At 43.6% G+C, this 27,012-nt stretch overlaps 1 protein-coding gene and 1 long non-coding RNA gene across 2 annotated transcripts in view; one reads left to right on the top strand and one right to left on the bottom strand.

Moving 5' to 3' along the window:
• Nucleotides 1–3,424: 3,424 nt before the first annotated feature.
• Nucleotides 3,425–27,012, bottom strand: part of LOC119962027 (glycerol-3-phosphate dehydrogenase [NAD(+)], cytoplasmic-like) — a 35,570-nt gene continuing 11,982 nt past the window's right edge. Inside the window, exons 2-8 of the mRNA XM_038789791.1 lie at nt 23,457–23,634; nt 12,008–12,148; nt 10,324–10,462; nt 9,932–10,044; nt 5,411–5,644; nt 4,769–4,875; nt 3,425–4,370 (exon numbers count right to left, since the gene is read on the bottom strand). Of these exons, the coding sequence (XP_038645719.1) occupies nt 4,274–4,370; nt 4,769–4,875; nt 5,411–5,644; nt 9,932–10,044; nt 10,324–10,462; nt 12,008–12,148; nt 23,457–23,634 (1,009 nt within the window). The 3' untranslated portion in view covers nt 3,425–4,273. The remainder of the gene's footprint in view (nt 4,371–4,768; nt 4,876–5,410; nt 5,645–9,931; nt 10,045–10,323; nt 10,463–12,007; nt 12,149–23,456; nt 23,635–27,012) is intronic.
• The window catches only part of LOC119962030, a 28,150-nt gene continuing 12,122 nt past the window's right edge, over nt 10,985–27,012 (top strand). The window contains exon 1 of the long non-coding RNA XR_005459788.1: nt 10,985–11,129. This is a non-coding gene — a long non-coding RNA (uncharacterized LOC119962030). The remainder of the gene's footprint in view (nt 11,130–27,012) is intronic.

The raw sequence follows: 27,012 nt of genomic DNA, 5'->3' as shown, positions 1-27,012 counted from the left end.
AGGTCCCGTTGCACTTCCCTTTCTTCCAAAGGGCAGGAAATTACATCCCTTTCACAATGGATGGGTAGAATCAACTGGAAAGAGCCAGAGGGTTGGAGGCAGAGTAATGGGAATCATTGCCTGCAAACGCATTTCCATAAAGGCTCCAGCTGGACAGCCCTATACCTTTATTAACAGGAAAAGATTCCACTCATTGAATGTTGTTCATTTCTGATTATAATTGACCGATAATGCAGATGTGCACCAGGTACTGGGGAAGCAGCCACAACCCATTCATTCTGTATAACCTCACAGGTGCCAGGCCTATTCAATGGCCCTAATACACTGGATGAATGAAATGAAAATTGCTTATTGTCACGAGTAGGCGTCAATGAAGTTACTGTGAAAATCCCCTAGTCGCCACATTCCGGCGCCTGTTCGGGGAGGCTGTTACGGGAATCGAATCGTGCTGCTGGCCTGCTTTCAAAGCCAGCGATTTAGCTCTGTGCTAAAGTGAAAGGGTGGCCATTGAAAAAATGGCTCATGACGGCAGTGAGGGCACCCAGAACAGGTGTAGGGAGGAGCTAAAATGACAGCCATGAAAGCACCAGGGCCATCGCTGAACAGATCATTGGACTACTGAAAATGAGATTCAGATGTCTTGACAGGTCAGGAGGGGTGTTGCAGGACACTCCATCGTGTGTGTCCCTGATGATGTGCTGTGCCTGCCCTGTTGAGCAAGAGGTGCTAACAGATCAGTGCTGTTAATTTGAGGATGTAGGCAAGGATAAGGTGAGGGGACACAATGATGTTCAGGCAGGAAGCCCTGGACTTGATCACATGGATGGCCATGACACCAGGGATGTCTTAATAAGGGCGGCACGGTAGCACAGTGGTTAGCACTGTTGCTTCACAGCGCCAGGATCCAAGGTTTGATTACCGGCTTGGGTCACTGTCTGTGCAGAGTCTGTATGTTCTCCCTGTGTCTGCGTGGATTTCCTCCGGGTGCTCCAGTTTCCTCCCAAAAGTCCCAAAAGATGTGCTGTTAGGTAATTTGGACATTCTGAATTCTCCCTCTGTGTACCCGAACAGGCGCCGGAATGTGGCGACTAGGAGCTTTTCACAGTAACTTCATTGCAGTGTTAATGTAAGCCTACTTGTGACAATAAAGATTATTATTATTAAGGCAGAGGATTCCACAGTTTATGAAGTCCTGGCCTCCGATATGTGTACAACTTCTACCCAAAGCTTATTCCAAATGGAACGTGAGACTGATGTTACCATCCTTTCAACACACTTACCCTATCCAATTAGTGACCATTGATGCGCATCCTTCCCTGCCTCCCTCAAACTATTAAAGCTAAAGTTCAGCTCTCTAAAGAAGTGCCACAGCAATAAAATATTAAAATAACGTCTGCATGAGCGACAGTGAGGCCAGGGATTATTTATGTAATCATTCTGAGATATTACATTATCAGCATCACAAACAGACATGTGGCCCATCTGGTGACTACTATGGCATTCTCTTGACACACTTCCTTGTGCTCTGGTGAATTGCTTCTCCCCCCCCCTTGCTTGCAGATGCACTGGAGAGATAGCTGATCTGCTATCTCCTTTGCCCGGGATGACTTTGGTGGGCTGAGGCTTTGAGTGGCCCATGACATTAGAAGACCCCTCCTGATGAGCACAGGTGGTGCTTCTGTCTCTGTAGCACTAAATGAGGACTGCGTTATCGGCAGATGGACAGAGGGTATGCTGCCCCCATCAGAAGTGCCCTGAGAGGTGCTTCCACATGGTGGCAGCTGCTGTTCATTCTCTGCCACTAGGTTCACGTGGTCCTCACCTCCTTCCCATGAGGTCCCAGGAGCTGGCTCAATGCCCATGCATCCAATCCCCCTGTGCCGATAGTTCCTGAGCTCAGAGACAGGGAGATGGTGTGCAGGCCAGAGCGCATACCCACAATTGCATCTGCAATGCACCTTGTTTGCCCCTCCAGACAGTGGCCAGTTTGGCCATTGAGGAAGCTGGGCACTCAGAGTGGGTGATCGCAGTGCACATGATTGCATTGACACCTCCAATGCCCTCTGGTTTATTGTTGGATTTCCACGGACCTTGCGCTGGACATCGTCATCTGTTGCCTCGTGCATAACTCCAGAGACACACTATCTGACTCAAAGGCAGTTTCTGGATCACCTCAAACACTGCTCTGACTGCCTGAGGCCTGCTCCTGCAGCTGCACGAGTGAATGTGAAGTGGCCTCACCAGATTGTGCCTGCCTTTGTAGAAATCATAGAAATTACAATGCAGAAGGAGGCCATTTGACCCATCAAGTCTATACCGGCCCCGGAAAGCGCACTCTGCCTGAGGAATTGAACAAACGAATGTGAGATAAAATAGGATAATTAGTTAGAATAATGTAGAGGATAGAGCCGGTCTGATGGTAGTGAGTTAACAGGCAAAGAACAAAGGAATTGAGCGAAGCATGGCCAGAAAGGGGGGAGGGGAGCCTCGTGCAGAGGATGGTGAAAAGAATGCTGGGTAACACGAGGCCCAGGGTTGAGGAATGCAAAGTGAGCTAATCGAGATATATGGCCAGGTCAGGAGGTGTATGGGATGACCCATGGGAAACTTGATGCCATTTGAATGATATGTGCAGAGATTTCTTTGTCCTCGGACTCACTTGGTTCTGGGAGCTTCAGGAGACTGTATGTGTTCTGAATCTATAGAGCGGGTCAGCCTTGCAAGTTGTTTAAAAATAAATAATACCATACCTACAGATCCCTCTCGAGTTTTATTGAGACCAGACTGATGGGTAAAGAACTTAATTTGTCATGCCTAAGCTCACCTACACCCTATCCGCGTAACCCAGCAACCTACCTCACTTTTGGATACTACGGGGCAATTTGGTGTGACCAATCCACCTAACCTGCACATCTTTGGACTGTGGGAGGAACATGCTGGCTCCGCTCAGACAGTGACCAAAACTGGGAATCGAACCTGGGTCCCTGATACTGTGAAGCAACAGTGCTAACCACTGTGCTACCACACCGCCCTCTTATGTGCTAATACCTGTTGACATGCCAGTATCTGCACTGATACCTGAGCCAGAGAGAGGATGTGGTGGCGTTCATGCAAGGATTCTTCCTCATTCTCAGCCTGGCAATGACATTCGGGTCAACAGAAGAATTCACAGGCCTCAAAGAGCTGTTTGAAAGAGTTAGGTACCGAACAGGAGGGCAATCAAGAAAGAGAATTACGTTCAACTAGGTGGCTCATATGGACAAATAAGGGAGTTGAGCCAAATAGTCTACTATTGAATCATAGTCTTACTCAAATTTTCTAAGATTACACGAAAAATGAGTTCTGTGACATTGTGTGGAGTATTGTGGAGTCAACTTGTTTAAATGTTTCAGCACTGGCATTTTCTGAAAAACCTGCCAAACGATTCTTGTGACAAATATTTTTATTGTGATTGAGATATAATCGGATACAAAGTTATACAGTTTTTAATGTCATGTCCAAAAAAACAAAGTTGGATATCCTCCACTGTTAATACCGCCTCATAATTCATCTGACCATAGTCTTGTGTTGACTACTGAAGTGGTTTATTTTTAAAAGTTAAGATGTTGATCCATGCACAAAAGTCTCATAATAATGTACTGCAATTACAGTACTTTTTAAAGTTTCCAATGCTTCATTTGTGTGAAGCCAAATATGACAATGAGCAAGTTATATTATTGAAAACAAGTGCACTAAAATATTTCCCGCACATAAAAAAATTAAATGTCTTCAATGTAAACATTAACTTTAATCAATTTATTTTATTGAACCCAAGGATCAGCATGTGCAGTCAATTCTCATAATTCTGAAATCTTCAGTTAGTCAACACCCACTATTGAATGAAACAGAACTGGATGATCAACATTTGCTGCGTGATCTAAAGGCCAACATTAATTAATGTAAAAAGTAAGGCTAACAAAAAAAACATGTTGAGAAATTACATTGGCAAAAGTAGGGAATGCGGAAGATGTCTGAAACATTAATAAGTGTTCTAGAGATTACAAGTTTTCTTAAGTACATACAAAAGCTACATTTGCCTGGTTAAAGTGGAGAATTATTGTGAGGTATAGAAAGCAATTTTTGTTATGTTTCACATAATGCTCATTAAAAGATCAGCTTATCAAAATAGTAAATTTAGAATAAGGCTAATAAAATAACCTGTTGCTATACTTATCCTTCACCTGTAAGGTAATAGGTTGTGGTTATCACATGGATTTGTAGGAGTTGGTTTGAGTTACTTATGCACTGGGTGGTTCTGAAGGCATGTGACGAAGTCTCCGACTGGCCTACACTCATAGCAGATTTGATAAACTGCGGCAAAGAGTGGAAAACTGTAAAAATAAATAAATAAAGTTTAGTCCAAGACATTTTAATAATAAATGGGCTCCTTATCCCCAAACTTGAAGTGTCAAGTGGAGGAAATGCACTTTTCAAAAAATGAACACATACATTAGAGATAATCATAAATTCTCATATATTTTACTGTAGAATGGATACAGTGACACAGTAATTATATTACTGAATAATAGCCCAGTAAGTTTTGGTCACAAGTCCCAATACCTCATTATGTGACGTGGTATCAAATATTTTTGAATAACACTTCGGATGAAGCACTCTGGGACATTAAAAGAATTAGTTTTCATATTATTATTCAATCCATGATGCACCAACACATTCATTAAAATTATAGGTAAATAAACTAACATATTTACTCATAAAAAATACTTACTTGTTGACCAAGTTCTTCTGTTTAAGTAGTTTGTAAACCTCAGCTGAAGTCTGAGGACCTTGCAACTTCTGCCCATTCAGCATCTCTTTTTCCAACTCCTCAATGGACTGGATAAAATATAAGTGAAAGACTATTAAAATCTAGTGTATGACTATACGGTCTGCATTCCGATTATTCAGAAATGTCATAATTAATGTAAAATACATAGTGCAACAACAGTGATGAAGTCTTGATGAGACATTTTTTTTTGTTAAATTTAGATTAGCCAATTATTTTTTCCAATTAAGGGGCAATTTAGCGTGGCCAATCCACCTACTCTGCACATTTTTGGGTTGTGGGGGCGAAACCCATGCAGACACGGGGAGATGGTGCAAACTCCACACGGACAGTGATCCAGAGCCGGGATCGAACCTGGGACCTAGGCCACCGTGCAGCCCTTAGTCTTGATGAGACATAACCAAAAATACGAATGACATGTATTTCATTATATGAAATTGCGTGCTTTGCCTTTCCACTTATTAGTATGTGCTTATTTTCATGAAAAGCAAAATTTAAAATGAGAATTATTTTCTTCAGTAAAGCACTATTCAAAGGCATATAATCGTAAAAACACTGTCAGAACTGAGTCAAAATAATCATTACTTTTCCAGTTTTCACAAATGCTTCTGCTATTCTTCTGTTGCGCCCCCCATAGCAAGTTGTAATGAGATCAGCGATTCCACAGCTCTCCAGGAAGGTAGCAGATGTAACTGGTCTTTCAGAAAAGAATTTGGCAAATTCTACCATTTCCATCAATCCCAAGCGGATAACAGCAGCTTTAGTATTGTCACCAAAATTAAGTCCATCACAGAATCCAGCACCAACAGCAACGATGTTCTAGGAAGAAAAACAGTTGATAAAAATGTGGTTAAAATACAAAATAGGCATTGGAAAATTGTAGTTCAGGCTGAATCTTCCGTATGAATTGAACTATAAATGAAGCAGCACAAATCAAGTATGAAATGTGCATTTTAGTGAGGCTTTAAAAAGACTTCAGAATAAGCTGTCCTATTTTGTCTCACTTATTAATAAGTTTTCAATCTTTTACACCCAGGATTTACGACCAGACATCATCAGATTTTCTATTTATTAACGTAAAGGCATGTTAAGTCAAAACACTGGGCTGGATTCTCCGATTGTGAGGCAATGTCCGGAGGAAGTGTCTAGTTTTACGATGAAAATGTCAGCGGCAACCTGCACCGATGCTCCGCCAGTGGGGGGCTAGTAGCCGCGCCACGTAAAATCCCAGGCGTTCCCGACAGAAACGGCTGGAGAATTGCCGGGTCCGTGGCTGCACATGTGCACAGGGGCGGAGCATCAGCCGAGGGCCTTCAGGTGACGTCCTGAGATCGTCTCAACAGCGTGCGCCGTACTCACTGATGACGCCGTTTTGGAGGGGGGGGGGGGGGGGGGGGGGGAGGGAGGAGTATCCGAAAACAGGCACCGCCTCCGATTTCGGCGTCAAAGGGGATTCTCCGCTCAATCGCTGAATATGATTTTGGTGTTGGCAAGCGGAGAATCCTGCCCACTTTCTCTGATGAATGCACTGATTTTCTTTGGGTAGCTAACTGTCTGTTAAGTCAGAACAGAGGAGCTCAGAACATGTTAACATTTACACATTTGCAGGGAGGTCTCTGAAGCGTTAATATTTGTATTGGGCTCTTATACAGAAAGGTTGGGAAGCCATTTACTGCCGGCAGCAGCGGTTCTATTAAAGATTTGGGTTAAAAGTGCACGTAATTACGTTTTTTATACATTTTATCAGTATTTTCTAATATTTCAGAAATAGATTGGGTATAATTTTCAACCTCAGCATGGTGGACAACGAGCAATTTGAGATTTGTTGCCTGTTTCACACTTTGTTTGATTTTTCGTCTCCATCAATGGGTGACCAATCTGATAGCTATGTTGAAAGTTATCCCTATTTTAATTCTAAATATAATTTTAAAATCATTTCATCTTTTGAAAAATTAAGTGTCAGTCTGATTTCCCTTCACTAAAAGTACAATGTTAAGGTACTATAAAGGACCTCTCACTATCCTGATCCTCATGCCATGATGTGGAGATGCCTGCATTGGACTGAGGTAGGCACAGTAAGAAGTCTTACAGCACCAGGTTAAAGTCCAACAGGTTTGTTTCGAATCACTAGCTTTCGGTGAGAAAAGGGGCTGTGCACGGGAAGCTAATGATTCGAAACAAACCTGTAGGACTTTAACCTGGTGTTGTAAGACTTCTTACTGATTCGCATGGAAATTGTATCATACTACAGTTGGACAGGAAATGTTATCTGTTATTAAAGAATTCCTAAATCCAAACCAGAATCTAACCGGATAACAGAAATATTACTGTGTATTTAATAGTTTTATATTTCTGTCTCCTTACATAAATATCTCCCACTTTCTATCCCTTTTAGCTTTGACAAAGAGTCACTTGGACTCTTAGCTCTTTTCTCTCCTTAGAGATGCTGCCAGACCTGCTGAGATTTTCTGGCATTTTCTCTTTTGGTTTCAGATTCCAGCATCCGCAGCAATTTGCTTTTATCTGCAGCACTGGTCCTACTTCAAATACAGTGCAGACACAGTTTGGCCCACTCACAACTTTAAGCTCTGATTACTAATTTAAATAATTGCACTTAATTGTGTGGTACAATGTGGCTTGGTTTAAACTTTCATTGTTTTACACAGTCATTTAATTAGTACAAATACTGTAATAAGAACAATAATATCTGTTGTCCCAGTTTTTCTTGCTCCCAATTCCAGAATTGCCAATACACACTGAACTTTTGCATATTTCTCTGTTCATGATATTAACAGTTCTCTCTTTAAGAACTATTCCCATCTCTATCAAAACTGCCATTATGACCCCTCTCAAAAAATCGACCTTGTACATCATCACCCCTATCTACGACCTCTCTTTCCTCTCCAAAGTCCTTGGCCATGTTGTCACCTCTCAAATCCATTCAAATCTTTCCTGGAACTCCATGTTTGAATTCCATCAATTAGGGTTAGGTTTCATCCCAGTGGTTTAGCTCAGTGGGCCGCCTCATTACCCGAACAGGTGCTGGAATGTGGCGACTAGGGACTTTTCACAGTGACTTCATGGCAGTGTTAATATCAGTCTACTTGTGACACTAATAAAGAATATTATCATCAAACTGTTCATCCGATATCCAGTATGAGCAGACATTTACATCAATTATCTCCTGGGAAGAACAACGCCATAATCTTACTTCCTGGTGACAAACCCCTCAACTACCGACTCCTCTTCCTGATAGCTGTCTGAAGCTGAACTAGACTGTTTGAAATCGGTGTTGTATTTGATCCCAAGATAACCTTCCGATCACATATCCATGCCACCACTAAGACCACCTATTTCCACTTCCATAACACCACCCACCTCACCCCTGGATCAGCCCATCTTCTTTTGAAGCCCTCTTTTAATGTCTTTGTTACTTCTAGACTCAACTATTTCAATGTACTCCTAGCTGGCTATCCCCCATTACTATTCTAGAAAGGATAGGGTTGTAAGTGCCAACAGCCTTGGGTCACTATGGAGTTGGTATGTCCTGCATGGTTTTCCTCCAGGTGCTTCAGTTTCCTTCCACAGTTCAAAGATGGGCAGGTTAGATGGATTGGCCATGAACAATTGTCCCTTAGTGACCAAAGATGAAAATGAAAATCGCTTATTGTCATGAGTAGGCTTCAATGAAGTTACTGTGAAAAGCCCCTAGTCGCCACATTCCGGCGCCTGTCCGGGGAGGCTGGTACAGGAATCGAACCGTGCTGCTGGCCTGCTTTAAAAGCCAGCGATTTAGCCGAGTGAGCTAAACCAGCCCCTAAGTTAGGTTATGGGGTTACAGGAATAGGGTGTGATGTGTTAGGCAGGTTGGTTCGATGTGGACTGCACTCGATGCAGGGAATTTAGAAACAGACGTCTAACACTGGAGAAGATCCAACACTGTTTTATTCAACTATAGAACTGCTATACATATTCAGCTGTGGGTCGACACTATACTGATCTGACTGGTGACCTTGTAGTAGCCTGACCAGACTTACTAGCTACCGCATGGTGTTTGCACTTGCTAGCTCGTGGACTCTTGACTGTCTCAGTAGCTGGGTCCCGAGAGAGCGGGAAACCTAGTGCCCTCTGGCTTTATAGTGGTAGTGTCCTGTCTGGTGATTGGCTGTACTGTATTGTATGCTTACTGGTAATCCTATGTGTCAATCACTGCCTGTCTTCATCTCATTATATACATGAGTGGATATTATGACAGGGTGGGGTGGACATAAGTAAGGTGCTCTTTCCAAGGATCAGTGCTGACTCGATGAGCCAAATGGCCTCCTTCTGCACTGTAGGGATTCTATGATTCGGCAAGACCAGAAGATCGGGCTGGCAGGAAGGGACAGAAAATCATGCCCTATTTCTTTGACCAAGCTTTTGCATATCTTCCCTCACCCTGTATATCACCTTATGTAGCTGATGTCAAATTATGCTTTAGTGCTCCTGTGAAGCAACTTAGGACATGCTGTTGTATTAAACATGCCAAATGAATGCATGTTATTGTATCAAAAGTGCCATATGAATACCTGTTGTGGTAAAGTATGAAAATTCAGGGGAATTATTGGAAAATGGGTTTATCTAAATGCAATCAGAAGAAAGTAAAGAACATCCTGATGTAAAATATTTCCTGGTGAATATTTTCATAGAATTTACAGTACAGAAGGACATTCGGCCCATCAGATCTGCACCGGCCCTTGGAAAGAACTCCATATGTAAGCCTACATCTCCACCCATATCCCAGTAATCCCACCTAACCTTTTTTTTTGGTCACTAAGGGGCAGTTTAGATGTGCACTTAACCTGCACATCTTTGGACTGTGGGAGGAAACCGGATCACCTAGAGGAAACCCACGCAGAGATGGAGCGAATGTGCAGACTCCGCACGGACTGTGACCCAAGCCAGGAATCAAACCTGGGACCCGGGAGCTGTGAAGCAACAGGGCTAACCACTGTGCTACCATGCCGTTTTAAAAAATGAAAGCTCTCAAATCCATAGGAAATCCTTTTGAAGCTTATTTACAATCTATCATCCAGATTTATTGATTCTAATTTGTCAGTAACTTACTTTCAAAGCTCCGCACAGTTCCACTGTGTCACATTCTTCTACTACAGTAATTCTGAAATTTGGAGTCTGCATCAGGTTCTTAAGGATCTCTCCATGAGTTTTATTTTTGGATCCTGGTAAACACAGACATTAAAATAAAATGAGATACACATAGAGCCCGAAAGTTGCTTACAAAGCCTTTCTACAGATCTCACATTGCAATGTGATTACACCACATCCAGGATGCTGCAACAGCGTGATGACTTAGTTCCCGTTTAACATTTGCATTCACTTAGAAGCACTAGGAATGCATTAGAGCTGAGTGACATGATGCAAAGTAAACTAGAAGCTTAGATCTAACTTTAGTTTTAAAAAATCAGAACGCCAAAAGCGCACTGTGTCATATTTCTTACCAATTGTTGTCTCACAGAACTTTTCATCTGCTACCTCTTTAGCAATGTTGGCACCCATCAGAACAGACATTTCAATGCCAAGTTTCTCATGAATTATATGTGATATTAATTTAAGACCATCAGGACCTTCATCAATTCCCTAAAGAATTAGACATAAAAATTAACTTCAGTACAGATAGCCCAACACTGTCAGTTTTGAGAAATAATACAGGAAATAGGAGATGTTGGCCACAGAGCCCCATAAGCCTTCTTTGCAATTCAATAATAGTATGGCTGCTCTTCTACGTTATCCCCATTTTCCTACCCAATCATGATGTCCACTGATTCTCTTGGTGTCTGAAAATCAAATATATTGTTGAATGGAATTCATAGCTTCCTAGGGTAGAAAATTCCAAAGATTCACTACTTTTGAAATCTAAAATCTAAATGGCTGATCTCTTATCCTAAAGACAAGGGGAGAAGAAATGCGGACTCACTCGAGCAATGTTGTGAGTGAATTTGAAAAGAATGTGTTTATGATGGGTGTGATTCTCCGGCTGCGTTGCTCGGGATTTTCCGAAGTCCTGCGAGATGTCGGAGTCGGAACCCTGCCCCAAATGGGCGGGACCGAATGACGCTCGCGGAAGTAGGTCGAAAACCTACTTACGACCTACCTGCGTGGGATCCACCGGCCTCCCTTGATTCTTCGGCCTCCCTAGAGGGGCTGAAGCTGGGTGCTGATCAGTGATGGTCCACACAAACGTGGACCAGGCGGAATGGCACCCGGGGGGGTCTCCCGGGCCACCGGAGACCCTAGGGTGGTCAGGGTAAGTGCAGGGTGGCTCCTTGGCAAGAGAGTAGATCATCACATTCTGACCAATACAGTTCCGGCCATGTCACAATTTAAAATGACTAAGTTTGTTATGACTTATCTGGATAGATTCATGAACAGACGGGGTATAGAAGGATATAGGCGGTTGGTCTAGATAGTAGACGTGATCGGTGCAGGCTTGGAGACCCGAAGGGCCCGTTCCTGTGCTGTATTGTTCTTTGTAATCTCAGATAATTGTGAACAACATGTCATCCAAAGATAAAAGGTTCATAATTAATACAGCGCGTGGCAGTGCCTGTTAAATTGTTGGTGCCTTTAGTTTCTGTACTTCGATCTAAAAAATAACTATTTCAGCAGGCACAACAGGAAGTGAGTTACAAAGTTGTTTTTTTGACATTATATGTCAATAAAATGAAATAGGAAGAGTGGCAAATTATGAGGTATGGCAGTATCAAATATGAATGCAATACAATAGTATTAAATAAAGTACATGATTCAAATCATTTTCAGTTTCTTAAAATAATAGATCCTTGGTAACACTCCGGTTGAAGCCACACATTAAGGGACCATGAAAAAATGTCCTTGCTATAAACACTTTCTGTGTCGCTCTGTTACTATTCTAGAAAGGATAGCATTGTAAGTGCCAAATTTCCACAGCCAAAAAGAAACAGATGTAGCAGTCAGGAAGTGCGAAGCCAGCATAGTCTAAAGTATGGTAGAAAAAGCGTAATGTCGGAAAACAAAATTCAGCAGCACAATTCTTTTGTTTTAATTTTTCCAATTTAATGTAGCCAATCCCTGCACATGTGTTGGAATAAATATCCCAAACCTGGAACCTCAGTCTTTTGCATCAATTGAACTCTCAATCCTTACCTTTATCAGTGAAATTCCAATTGCATTATCCTTCACATGGCTTTTCATTTTATCACAAAGTGGTCCAATAAACTGATGGGGTAAAACAAAGACAAGTATATCTGCCCCATCTGATGCTTCAACAATGTCTGGCACAGCAATCTGTAAAATAGGAAAACATTTGCAAACTGAATACCAAAAATGATTCAGCTAGTTGAAGTTATTCATGTTGTTGGACTGTGCCCAAATCAATTTGAAAGGTATAGGTAAGTAAACCATCAATCAAGCTAACCCCAAATATGGTGAAAGACATACTGCTTGCATTCTGGGATGCAGTTAGAGTTAGTTCAAAGGGAGTCTAATTAAACAGTATTGGCCCCTGGCAAAATTCAAGAATACCAACATAATTTCGCAAGATCTTGGAAGAGCACAGCTATCAGAAAGTCTGTCTCCTTAATACAACATATCTCTGCAAAGCAAAGACAGACCAAAAAAAAACACTAACCTTTACAGCACAAGGCGTTCATTCACACATCCTGTGCCAGCTATTTTCTGGAGCAATCCAAAATTAATCCCACTGGTGTGCTCCCTCTTGATCTCTGAATTTTTATCTGCTCCAAATATTCATCCAGTTTTTCTAAAATGTCTCAACCACACCCTTCAGCAAAACATTTCATGTTCCAAGCCCCTACATTTCTTCTACCATTCTCCTCTTTTCTTAGTGCTAATTTTAAATTGGTAATCTTTTGTCACTAATCCCTCAACCAGGGGAAATAATAATTTCCTATTCGCTGTCAAACCCAGCTTTTAAAAAATTTTCGACTTAATCTTTTCATAGCTTTCTTTCAACTCGTGGAATTAGACACAGTGGAATTAGACTACATGTCATTTTGGGCGGGATTCGTGAGGTGATTCCTGGGCACGATCCAGATTGCAATTCACCCACATAGTCATTTTTCAGAGGAGTTTGGGGAGATTCTCACTGAAATATCCCACATTGAGAATTTTTTCTGGAGCGGGGAACTAAATCTGCCGGCAAGACAGGCTCGTCTGGGGGCGGCACAGTGGTTAGCATTGCTGCCTCATGGCGCCGAGGACCCGGGTTTGATCCCGGCCCTGGGTCACTGTCCGTGTGGACTTTGCACATTCTGCGTGTGTCTCACCCCCACAACCCAAAGATGAGCACGATAGGTGGATTGGCAATGCAAAATTGCCCCTTAATTGGAAAAAAACTGAATTGGGTACTCTAAATTAATTTTAAAAAAAGACCTTCTCATCTGAGATTGGGGTGATCTTTTTAAAGGATACCCAGATTGTAGTGATATTCAGATATCAATATATATGTTCAATGTATGTAAATGCAGGACAGTCATTTCAACATTAGATGGCTTACAGTTAGATACTATAAGAACTGGTTGCCTGCCTTTTCTAAGTCAGATGATGATGCAGATGATGATGTGATTCAGAAGTGAATAAGCAAGACATAGAATAGCTAGAGTGAGAGAAGTTAGAACTAGTTTGTTATAATGGTGTATAGTTATCTGTATTGTACTTTAATTCTTTATTGTTAGTTTAGTGTTGAGTAAAAGGACTCACACGTTATTATTTCATTACTCATTAATTCGTTCATCTTTCAACAAGAAGACTATTGGTCATTTTACCATCCTGGTCAATTCAGGAGTAATATATATTTTGGATAAGTCATTATTTAAAATATAACATGGTACCAGCCAGTTATAAATCTTTTTAAAAAGCCTAACAAAGATTTAGCAAAGAAAAGAAGAAAGAAAAAAAGAACAAACGGATTCAACTATTCGACTATAGCAATCATCGAAATTTTGAAAACTTTAACGTAAACGACCTACCAATGGACCAAGTTCAAGCACCAAGACATCTAAGGACCACTGGTAATTTAAACTTAAATTGGAAGTTGTTCAAGCAGCAATTTCAACTTTACCTAGAAGCTATTTAAGTGATTTAAGTGTAGCACCAGAAGCTAGAAGGATCGCATTATTTCTATCCCTTGCAGGACAGCAAACAATCGAAATATTCAACTCATTTCATTTTAGTGCTGATGAAGATAAAAACAAATTTGATCAAGTGATAGTGAAGTTTGATGAACATTGTAAAATGTTGACAAATGAGATTTTAGAACGACTAAAATTTCATCGGAGAATTCAAAAAACTGGTGAACTTGTAAATAATTTTATCACAGATCTCAAGCTCTTAGCTGAAACCTGTAACTATGAAATCTGCATGATTCACTTGTCAGAGACCAAATAGTATGTGGTATACTTGATAATATCAGAGAAACGTTAATTCGTCAAAATTATTTAACTCTACAAATTGACAAATGTATTTCGACAGAACAGACCAGAAGCCAGTATCTAGCATTTTATCCAAAAGAAAAAAGCGTGAATCTCTACCTCGAGGCAGAGAAAATTAAAATGGTGTCGCAAGCAAAGCAGAAATCTATAAGGAACGGAAGCTATCCTCTGCTAGCATTTGCGAGCTCTGCACGTGCGCAATACGCACCAAAATGCGAGACGTTCAAGAAGAAGTCTGCGCATGTATGTACATCACAATTACATCATGACGACAACGTAATTACGTGTCACAGATGTGGTAACGCCCACTTAAAGGAGAATTATCCAGCTTTTGGCAAACAATGTTTAACATGTCAGAAACTCAACCATTATGCTTCACAGTGTCAATCAACTGCTAAATACATTCCTCCTACAGACAAAAAGTATCACAAAGTACGAGCTGTGGACAAAACAGAAGAAATCAACACTCAAGAAGATTTCATGGAAGATGACGATACTTTCTTTGTTGGTTTGTCCATCAAGCATGATCTACAAGCAAGCAAGGATCATCGTAAAACAGTGAAGTTACCTCATTGAGAAGATGAGAAAAATCTTCAAGCAACGGAAGAACAAAAAGCCAACATAGTAAGCAACGAATGGATGACTACTGTGTATGTTAACACAATTCCAATCACTTTTAAATTGGATACCGGCGCCTCAGTGAATCCTTTGAATTCCAAGGACCTGCACAAGATCAAGAGTCATTATGAAATGATTCCTCCAGTATGCTCATTGCATGATTACAATGGCAACCCCATTTTTTCACATGGATCCTGCTACCCAAGTGTTACAAACAGAGACGTTCAACGGCAAATAAGGTTCAAGATTGTCAATGGTACTTGTTCATTATTACTTGGAGCACAAGCATGCAAAGATTTGCAACTCATACAGAGAATCTTCATGAAGCACGGTAGCATAAGTGGCTAGCATGTGGCTTCACAGCGCCAGGGTCCCAGGTTCAATTGCCCGCTGGGTTTCCTCCGGGTGCTCCGGTTTTCTCCCACAATCCAAAGACTGGCAGGTTAGGTGGATTGGCCATGATAAATTGGCCATAGTGACCAAAAAGGTTAGGAGGGGTTATTGGGTTATGAGGATAGGGTGGAAGTGAGGGCTTAAGTGGGTTGGTGCAGACTCAATGGGCCGAATGGCCTACTTCTGCACTGTATGTTCTACGTTCTACGAATACCTGTCAATCAAGTGCACTCAATTATGATGTTCAGCAACTCTCACAGCAATACCCAAATGTTTTTCAAGGTATGGGCACATTACCTTTTCAATATAAAATCCAACTGAAAAAGGATGCCAAATCGGTGATCCATCCACCTAGACGTGTTCCTGCTCCACTTAAAGATTAACTGAAAGCTGAATTGTCAAGACTTCAAACTCAAGGAATAATCTGAGGTTACTCAACCTACTGACTGGGTAAGCTCCCTAATCTGTGTCAAGAAACCTACAGGTGAAATAAGAATCTGTACGGACCCAAAAGATCTCAACAAAAGTATCAAGAGAAAGCATTATCCAATACCAAAGAAAGAAGATATCACTGCTAGAGATGGCAAATGCTAAAATATTTACCAAGCTTGATGCGTGTCAAGGATTTTGGCAGATGCAGTTAGAAGACTCCAGCAAATTTCTTTGTATTTTTAATACACCTTTTGGAAGGTACTGTTTCAATAGGATGCCTTTTGGTATCATATCTGCTTCTGAAATATTTCACAGAACAATGGAACAGATAACCGAGAACATAGAAGGAGTTTGAGTTCATGTTGACGACACAATCGTCTGGTCAACACCTGAAGAGCAGATCAAGCATCTTCAGGAGGTTTTTCAAAGAGTTGACAACTATGGTTTAAAGTTAAACAAGGCCAAGTGTATGTTTGCAGCCTCATTTTTAAGATTCTTGGGTGACAACATAACCGCTGAAGGCATTGAACCAGATCAAGACAAAGTGCAAGCTATCAAGGCAATGCAAATTCCCAAAGATAAGAAGGCTGTCTTACACTTTCTTGGATTTGTCAACTTTCTAGGAAAGTTCATTTCAAATATATCCGCGAGAACAACTGCTCTACGTCAACTGATCAGAAAGAACACAGAATTCATCTGGACTTACAAACATACTGCAGAATGGAAACTGACCATCGTCCACTAGTACACATCATAGAACAAAACCTAAATGACGTGACTCCCAGACTTCAACGTTCAATAATGAAATTGAGACTATACGATTTCACACTGAAGTATACTCCAGGCAAAGCATTAGTAATTGCTGATACTTTATCTAGGTCAGTCAACACTGACACTCTCCAAGAAGAATCCATCAATGATGTTGATTCACATTTGCAGCTATTCAAAGAATTACTACCTGTATCAGTTGTCAAATTTCAACAAATTCGCATTGAAACACAGAAAGATACCACGTTGATGAAAGTTATGAAACATCTTCAAGAAGGATGATCCAAAGGCAATTGTCCGCAATATCAATCCATTCAGTCAGAGCTGACTATTGTAGATGGTGTACTGCTGAGACAAGATCGCATTATAATTCCACAAAGCATGTGTTCTGGAATGTTGTCGAGATTACATGAGGGTCATCTATGCATTGAAAAATGTAGAAGACGTGCCAGACAGTCTATCGGCCTGGTATCAACAATGATATTGCGAACATGATATCGTCGTGTTCAACATGTCAATCCCATCAAAGTCAGCAATGCAAAGAACCACTGCACATGGTGCTGATCTTTTTCACTTTTTTGGAAAAGACAATCTTGTAGTCATTGACGATTTTTCCAATTTTCCTGAGTTAGTGAAACTGAACGACATCACATCCAACAATGTCATAAAGGCATGCAAGGAGATATTTGCCAGACATGGTATTCCCAGTATCGTAATGCCTGACAATGGCCCTTGTTTTTCAAGTCATGAATGGCATGATTTCTCATTGAAATACAATTTTCAACATATTACTTCAAGCCCACACTTTCCGCAAACAAATAGAAAAGCAGAAAAAGGTGTTCGCATCATGAAATAGCTACTTAGCAAATCTAAAGAATCTGATTCTGATTTTTACTTGGCTTTACTCAATTACAGAACATCTCCTCTATCAACAGGCTTATCTCCATTTCAAATGTTGTACAAGAGTGTTGAGGACAACATTACCTCAATTACGCTTTCCTGATCAAGAACAACAAAATCTTTTTAAAAGAATGCAACAGAAAATGAGTCAGAAAAGATATTTTGATCAACATTCGAAAGAACTGATGATGATATAGTTACTATTCAGACTTCCTGAAGGAGGTTGGTCTGACAAAGCTCACATAATTAGGCAATTCTTACCAAGATCTTATCTGATCAGAACTTCTGATGGAACCATTCTAAGAATAAATAGAAGAGATCTACTTCAAGTGAAAGATACTGTCAACGTTTTTCCAGATCTTGATTTGAACCAGACTGTTTCCAAACAACTTGAAAGAAGGATGCAATCCAATGTACTGATTCACAACAAACTGGAGAATTTTTCATCACCTTTGAAGTTGAGAAGATTGGCAGGAGAAGAAGAAAACCCAATCAAATTTGTGAACTTTTTCACTAATCTAGTGATTACAGTGTACTCTTTACGCTGCGTTTCTTATGTAAATTTTCTTTTCAAATATTTCAAAGAAAATGTTAATAAGAAAGGGGGATGTAGTAATATTCAGATATCAATATACATGAACAATGTATGTAAATGTAGTACAGTCATTTCAACACTAGACGGCTCACAGTCAGATACTATAAGAACTGGTTTTCCGGCGCCTTTTCTAAGTCTGATGATGATGTGATTCAGAACAGCGAACAAGCAAGACATAGAATGGCTAGAGTGAGAGAAGTTAGTGCTAGTTTGTTAATAATAATAATAATAATAATAATCGCTTATTGTCACAAGCAGGCTTCAATGAAGTTACTGTGAAAAGCCCCTAGTCGCCAAATTCCAGCGCCTGTTCAGGGAGGCTGGTACAGGAATTGAACCCGCGCTGCTGGTCTTTTTCTGCATTACAAGCCAGCTGTTTAGCCTACTGTGCGGCCTCGCGCAGACATGGCCAACACCCCCAAAGCTCGACCCTAAAGCGGCAACCTTCTCTCCCCCCCCCTCCCAATCACTAAATGTTCATGTCACCTCCCCCCCCCCCCCCCCCTCCCACATGCACAAGGGTTACCTGGCCCCACCCCCATCTATCCTTGTCACATCAGGTTGGCACTACCAGGGTGTTAGGGGAAGTGCCAGAGAACTGCCCTGCCCTGTCCCTGACCACCTCGGAGCTCCAATGGCCTCTGAACCCCCCCCCCCACCCCTGTGTGGCCATCACTTCCGGTTTTTGTGGTGGGTCCGATGAATCTGGGAGCCAGGAGACTCTGGCCTCGATCAGGCTGCACATATTTAAGTGAGTTTCAAGACTCATTCAAATATGCTGGTCTGCCCAGCGAGGGCATCGGGCGTCACAGATTGCAAGCATCGTGATCCATTCACCACACAACGCAAAATTGGTGAATAGCGAGATCGGTGTAGTGCACAATGCAACCGTAAAATCTCACCCAGCATCGCATTACCTCCTCATAACTATAGGTTTGCATGCTAGTATCATCCGAAGAATCTAGACATCACACGCTCAGTGATTGTTTAAAAATAAATTTAGAATACCCAATTCATTTTATTCCAATTAAGGGGCCAATTTGCCTACCCTGCACATCTTTTTGGGTTATGAGGGTGAGGCCCACGCAGACACGGGGAGAATGTGCAAACTCCACATGGACAGTGACTCACGGCCGGGATCGAACCCAGGTCCTCGGCGTCGTGAGGCAGCAATGCTAACCACTGCGCCACCGTGCTGCCCAACGCTCAGTGACTGTAATGTTTTTTTTTTAAAGTTCAGTGCCCAAAGCCCTAACTGTGACACTTGAAACCTAGTGAATATAGGTTTTAAATTAAAGGGGTGATTCGAACTGTTCCCTAAACTACATTGGGTATAAATTTATTATGCCATCCTAACTCATTAATTCTGTGTTTCTGGTTTATAAACCCTAAATGTTATTGACTTATTTTATGGCTTTATCTACCAACATTCATACTTAATTGGGGATGATGTACTTGAACTGTGGTTCTCTCTGTCAACCATACCCTCCAGTGTTGTTCCATTAAGTATACAATTCCATTTCTTGCCAGTCATCTGAATATAACACCTTTTAAAAAAAATACTGGTTATTAATACATGTTATCTAACGGCCAGAAAAATGGTTTATAAGATGTCAGAGATTTTTAATGAGTTATTGTGATTCTGCAATGCACTGTCTGAAAGGATGGTGGAAGCAGATTCCTTCGAAACTTGCAACGGGAATTAGGTAAATAGAATCATAGGAAAGAGAAAATGCTGGAAAATCACAGCAGGCCTGGCAGCATCTGTAGGGAGAGAAAAGAGCTAACGTTTTGAGTCCGAACACTCTTTGTCAAAGCTGTTTTCTCTCCCTACAGATGCTGCCAGACCTGCTGAGATTTTCCAACATTTTCTCTTTCGTTTCAGATTCCAGCATCCGCAGTAATTTGCTTTTATTTAAATAGAATCATAGAATCCTTACAGTGCAAAAGGAGGCTATACGGCCCATCGTGCCTGCAGAGACCCTTCTAATAAGCCCTCTGCCTATTTACAAGTGTCCACCTTGCCCTAACACGGCAGCACGGTAGCACAGTGGATAGCATTGTGGCCTCACAACACCAAGGTCCCAGGTTCGATTCCCCGCTGGGTCACTATGTGCGGAGTCTTCACGTTCTCCCCGTGTCTGCATGGGTTTGCTCCGGTTTCCTCCCACAGTCCAAAGACGTGCAGGTTAGGTGGATTGACCATGCTAAATTGCCCTAAGTATCCAAAACGTTTAGGAGGGGATATTGGGTTATGGGGAGAGGGTGGAAGTGAGGGCTTAAGTTGGTAGGTGCAGACTCGATGGGCCGAATGGCCTCCTTCTGCACTGTATGTTCTGTGTCTGTGTTATCCCCATAATCCCATCACCAAACCTCCACATCCATGGATATTAAGAGGCAATTTAGTGTGGCCAATCGATTTAACCCTCACATCTTGGACTGTGGGAGGAAACCAAAGCAGCCGGAGGGAACCCAGGCAGTCATGGGAAGAATGTACGAACTGCACACACGCAGTCACTTGAGGCTGAAATTGAACCTGGGTCCCTGGCGGTGTGAGGCAGCTGTGCTGACCACTGTGCCGCCCACTTAAAGGGAAAACAAAATTGCTGGGCTATGGGGGGAGTGCATGGGTGTGAGACTAACAGCGTGCTCTCAGAAGGGCTGGTACTGATTCAAGGGGCTGAATGTGTTGTTTTGCAGAATTTGACCAGCATCTTTTGGATGGAGGGTTTCTCAACCCAACACCAAAATAGTTTGCGGTGAACACATTACTGGTAGAGTAATTTGATGTTCTGTGAAGGGTTAATTGGCCCCCAGCTGGCAAGGATGTCTCGCCCCACAGAGAACTGCTGGCCAATATGATTAGCTGGCAGCTCTCCAGTCCCAGCACCGGGAGCGATGGCCACAGAACAAGGTGCCAGGAGCCAGGGCACAGGTGGGTCTGAGGATATCCCTACAGGGCCAGGAGAGGAGGCCCCGGGTGGGGGCATCCTCGCACAGGCCCAGAGACTTCAGCCAGATGGCAATCGGCCCTTAAGTGGCCCATATTTGGTCACTTAAGGGCCTCAATCTCTGCCAGGCCGGGGATGGGCAGGTAATAATAATAATAATCTTTATTGTCACAAGTAGACTTACTTTAACACTGCAATGAAGGTACCGTGAAAAGCCCCTGGTTGCCACATTCCGGCACCTGTTCGCGTACATAGAGGGAGAATTCAGAATGTCCAAATTACCTAACAGCATGTCTTTCGGGACCTGTGGGATGAAACCGAAGCACCCGGAGGAAACCCATGCAGACATGGAGAGAACGTGCAGACTCCACACAGGCAGTGACCCAGGCCGGGAATCATACCTTGGACCCTGGCGCTGTGAAGCAACAATGCTAACCACTGTGCTAGTAGGTTGCGGGAACCACAGAATTTTACCTACAAAACTGCTGGCAGGGAATTGTGAAATTCTGTCCTGTGAGTCCATACACTCATTTCCTATATTTATTTTTCAAAATCTTTCATTCTGTTAACCTATACCTTCCTGAAGTATTTTAGAGTTGTCACTATTTTATGTCGCCAATAGATTTTGAGGCTCTGTTCTATTTAATCCCATGGTGAACTTTAATAAGTTTGCATCAGGTCAGCAAGGTTAAAATCACTCATGTTACATTTAGGATCCCATTATTTAAAATTCATAAATTGAACATTCATAGAGCTTCATACAAAAAATTTAAGGTTTGCATAACAGATCAGATGGGCGGCATGGTGGCACAGTGGTTCGCACTGCTCACAGCTCCAAGACCCGGGTTCAGTTCTGGCCTCGGGTAACTCTGTGTGGAGTTCTCCCCATGTCTGCGTGGATTTTCTCCAGGTGCTCTGGTTCCCTCCCACAATCCAAAGATGTGCAGGTTAGGTGGATTGGCCATTGTCATATGAGAGTACCTTTAAGAAATGGGTGTTTAAGAAATGTACCTTTAAGAAATGGTTGTTTATCAGTGATGTCAGAGTGTGGGTGGAGCTGGGCTGTCTGTCAGCTTTTTACTTTCATTTTAGGCTATTTGCTGCAGGGTATGTTTTAGTTTTGTTTTCAGAGCTGGATAGCTGCAGTCACAGCCAGAAGGTGTATTAGTCTCTCTCTCTCTGTAATCTAAAGATTGTAAATTGATCCCTTGGTGATTTAAAACTAATAACTGCTCTCAGTAGTGACTTTAACCTGATGTGCTTCTGATAAAAGATTTTTTAAAGTCTTAATTATGTTAAAAGGACACCTTAAGGATTACTTAGTTTTGTATTCCTTGGGGGTTGTATTTGAATTAATGGTTGCTAAGATGTTCATTGAATGTTTTTAAAAGGTTAATTTGAGTTCATAGAATAAACATTGTTTTGCTTTAAAAAATACTTTTCCATTTCTGCTGTACCACACCTGTAGAGTGGGCCGTGTGCTCCTCATACCACAATCTATGAAAAATTATGGGTCAAATGAACTCCATGATACACTTTGGGGTTCTCTAAACCCTGGCCCATAACACCTGCTAAATTGCCCCTTAGTATACAAAAAGATTTGGTAGCGTTACGGGAATAGGGTGGAGGCATGGGCTTAAGAGTGCTCTTTCCAAGGGCTGGTGCGGACTCGATGGGCCGAATGGCCTCATTCTGCGTTGTCTATGATCGAGAATCTCAAAATCTAATGTACAAAGTCCAAGGTTGCATTCTGTTTCTATTTAACATAACCTTACTTGCTAAAAGGAAGTGGGAGATTTTGTAAGGCAGCCTATGTTGAAATGTAAGTAGACTTTGGTAAATTGTGATCTGGGGCAAAGTTCAGAAACTCCCATTTATGAGTCTGTGTAACTCTGGCACGTGAGCAACTGATTACAACACATTTCCCTTCCACCATTTTCTTCGCTTCTTATTCATAAACAACAATTTCACAGTTTGTATGAACATAACATTTTAAACAAAGCAACTTTGAAATTGAAATCACACATAACTTAACACTACTGTGTAAATTTTCCTAGCATGAAATCAGAGCTTTTTTCTGTGAATTAGAAATTGGCAGTCATTTGGCACCTCTTGAAATTGTAATGTCTTGCTTATGTGTGTACTATGCAGCATGAGTTGCCTTTTGAATACGAAAGTTATATGCCTGATTTTCATAATGACCTTAATGTCCATCACAACCACCACCAAAATAACAATACTTATTTTGTGATTTCATTACATGTTGCACCCTAAGATTTTTAAAAAGCTATTTCATGTAAACACATCCATCTTGAAGTTCAATGTTTGAGCAAGATCCATTTTGTTAAGAAGTTATCATGAAGGCTTTAAAAGATTATACATTGGGAGCATATCAGTTTATCAGAGCGCCACAATACCATGCAGACTACAAAATGGCAAGTAAAATGTTACAATTTTTGTGCAATGTTTCTTGAACTTTGACTTACCACATTTTCTGGAAGCTTATGACCTGGCAAGTACTTAACATTTTCATGGTCTGTGTTTATTATATCTGTGAGTTTTCTACCATTTATTATTTCTTCATAAACCCACATTTTCACTTTCGGGTCAAAATGGGTTGACTTTGCTGTATTTTTGCCAATAATCATTGCAATAGCAGAACCCCTGAAAGAGATAGACAGAGGTCAGTCGTAAATTATGACAATCCTGCCAAAAACAATCTTCCCTACCAATGAAAACAAAACCTCCACAATCATCCCTGCACCACTGCGTCTGGGGCGGGACTTTCTGTCCAGCGATGGCGGAATCGCAAATCACGATCAGGCAGAGAATCAGGCATCAACCAATAATAGAGGTTGGTGCCGGGCGTCCAGTGGAACGCCATGCTCCAGTGCCTCGATTGCAACATGAATGCGTTCCATGCCTTGCGTCAGCGTGTAAATTGCACAGTAACGGTCGTTAGCCTATCATTAACGGGCCCGACCCGGTATTCTCCGGCCTCCCGCGATGCTCCGCCTTCGCCAGGCAGGAGTGACACTGGCATGGTTCACTCGTGGTATTTAAAAACGGGAATTAGGCACTGTGGTTGCTGAGGGTGAGAGAGGAGATAGTTTCCAAAGGTGCAACCGTATTGTCGGTTGTGCCACTGGCTGGGGGTGGGGGCGGGGTCCTCTGTCACGGCCATGGGGAATAGCGGGGTGACCAGGAGATGGGCCTTTGGTTCAGGGTCCCCCCCAAAGTCCGGGCCGTCTCGGCATGGACTGCCATTGCTGCGGCCTGCAAGGAAGCCATCTGGCTGCGCACTCCACTGACTGCCCACTGTAACCTGTAAATATGCAGGGGGCCACTAGCCGTAGGTGTCCCAGCCCCTCCCACCAGGAACCTCATCCACCCCACCAATGAGATGTGCGTGGTCCAGAACAGCCAGTGGCCCACCAAGAGCTGGCACGTCAGTACACCAATCCGAGGTACTGCCCCACTGCAGGGAAAGTGGTGGTGCAGAGCATACCCTGAGCAGCAGCCACATGCACCGTGGCCCTTGCCACCCTCCCTGGCACCCCCCCCCCCCCCCCCCCAGTGGCACCATCAGCCAGCCCACCCTGCAGGAACACCAGGTGGCACCAAGCCTCACCTGCTTTCTGTGCCTCTGCTCCCAACCATCCTGCCCCCGGACAGGTGGGCACAGCAGACCAACGGCACATGACAGCTATGGTGCCCACCCCTGTGCGCGGTCCCTACCCACATGCATGCCACCAGACATGGCACTGTCAGTGGCACAAAACACCCCCCCCCCCACGAGGCAGCACCCTGCTTGTGACATATCACGTGGCCCACTGAGGGCACCCACGGTAGACCCCACAGCTGGGCCAGGGACGGGATGGCGAGTGGTGAGCGGTAACCCACCCGTAGGCTCTACCACACGATGCTCCCGCATCTCTGGCCCAGGCCCCTACTGCTTTCGAGGGTGGCGACTGGGGATACCCCCGACTGCCCTCAGGATCCTAGCCCATGCCGACCTCCAACACCCGCACCCCATATCACCGGCCTCCCCCCCCCCCCCCCCCCCCCCTCCCCAAACATGCTCAGGACACCAGGTTCAAATCCCGCCATTGCAGATGGTGTAATTAAAAGTCTAATGATGACCATGAAAGGTTTGCTGATTGTCGTAAAAGCCCATGTGGTTCACTAATGTTCTTTAGGGAAGGAAATCTGCCATCCTTAACTGATCTGGCTTGCATGTGACTACAGACCCGCTGCTCCCTCAAGGGAAATTAGGGTGGGCAATAAATGCTGGCCCAGCCAGCGATGCCCATGTCCCATGAAGGAATAAAAAAAAAATTTGTGACAGTGCTATGTACAATAACTGTGCCCTCGCATCTAACACTATAATGTGCTGCACCTATGCCAACTTAACTGGTGCCTAACTTTCTAACCATATGTATCTGAATGCTCCTTCGAGGTGGTCTCCCAGTTGGTACATCAGAAGTGGGGCAGCCTGGGCGAGCAGTCGATAAGCTATGGCTAGCCGGCAGGGGAGAGGGGCAGGTTGCCCTCTGATCCGGCTGATTACCTGGAACGTGAGGGGACTGAATGGGCCGGTTAAGAGAACTAGGGTATTTTCTCATCTGAAGGGGCTGAAGGCAGACGTGGCTATGCTCCAGGAGACCCACTTGAAGGTGGCGGACCAGGTTCGTCTGAGGAAGGGGTGGGTGGGGCAGGTTTTTCACTCAGGATTGGATGCGAAGAACCGGGGGGTGGCGATTCTGGTGGGGAAGAGGGTGGCGTTCGAGGCGGCTGAGGTGGTGTCGGACAAGGAGGGCAGATATATTATGGTGAAGGGTAGGCTGCAAGGAGAGAAGGTGGTGCTGGTAAATGTATATGCCCCGAATTGGGATGATGCCGGCTTCATGAGGCGCTTGTTGGGCCACATTCCGGACCTGGAGGCAGGGGGCCTGATCATGGGGGGAGACTTTAACACAGTGCTGGATCCCCCACTGGACCGGTCCAGTTCAAGGACGGGTAGGAGACCGGCGGCGGCCAAAGTGCTGAGGGGGTTTATGAACCAGATGGGAGGGGTGGATCCCTGGAGATTTGGGAGGCCGAGAGCGCGGGAGTATTCCTTTTTCTCCCATGTCCATAGGGTTTATTCCCGAATAGATTTTTTCGTCCTGAGCAGGGGATTGATCCCGAAGGTGCAGGATGCCGAGTATTCGGCCATAGCGATTTCAGACCATGCTCCGCACTGGGTTGATCTGGAGATGGGGGAGGCGCGGGACCAGCGCCCGCTCTGGCGCCTGGATGTGGGGATGCTGGCTGATGAGGAGGTGTGTAGGAGGGTCCGGGGAAGTATTGAGGGGTATCTGGATACCAACGACACGGGGGAGGTCCGGGTGGGGATGGTCTGGGAGGCTCTGAAAGCAGTGATCCGGGGGGAGCTGATCTCCATCCGGGCCCATAGGGAAAGGAGGGAGAGGAAGGAGAGGGAGAGACTGGTGAGGGAGCTCCTGGATGTGGACAGGAGATACGCGGAGGCACCGGAGGAGGGGTTGCTGGTGGAACGGCGTAGTTTGCAGGCCAAATTTGACTTGTTGACAACCAGAAAGGCGGAGGCACAGTGGAGGAGGTCGCAGGGCGCGGTATATGAGTATGGGGAGAAGGCGAGCAGGATGTTGGCGCATCAGCTCCGCAGGCGAGATGCGGCTAGGGAAATTGGTGGAGTGACGGATGGGGGTGGGAATATAGTGCAGAAGGGGACAGAAGTAAATGGGGTCTTTAGGGACTTCTACGAGGAACTGTACCGGTCAGAACCCCCGATGGGGAGAGAGGGGATGGAGAGCTTCATGAACAGGCTATGTTTCCCAAAGGTTCAAGAGGAGCTGGTAGAGGGGCTGGGGGCGCCGATAGAGTTGGAGGAGCTAGTCAGGGGGATTGGACAAATGCAGTCAGGTAAGGCGCCGGGGCCGGATGGGTTCCCGGTGGAATTTTATAAAAAGTATGCGGATCTGGTGGGCCCCGTGTTGGTGCGAGCCTTCAATGAGGCAT

This window comes from Scyliorhinus canicula, chromosome 2 (assembly GCF_902713615.1).
Source record: "Scyliorhinus canicula chromosome 2, sScyCan1.1, whole genome shotgun sequence".
Lineage (NCBI taxonomy): Eukaryota > Metazoa > Chordata > Chondrichthyes > Carcharhiniformes > Scyliorhinidae > Scyliorhinus > Scyliorhinus canicula.
This window is presented reverse-complemented; position numbering and strand designations above follow the sequence as displayed.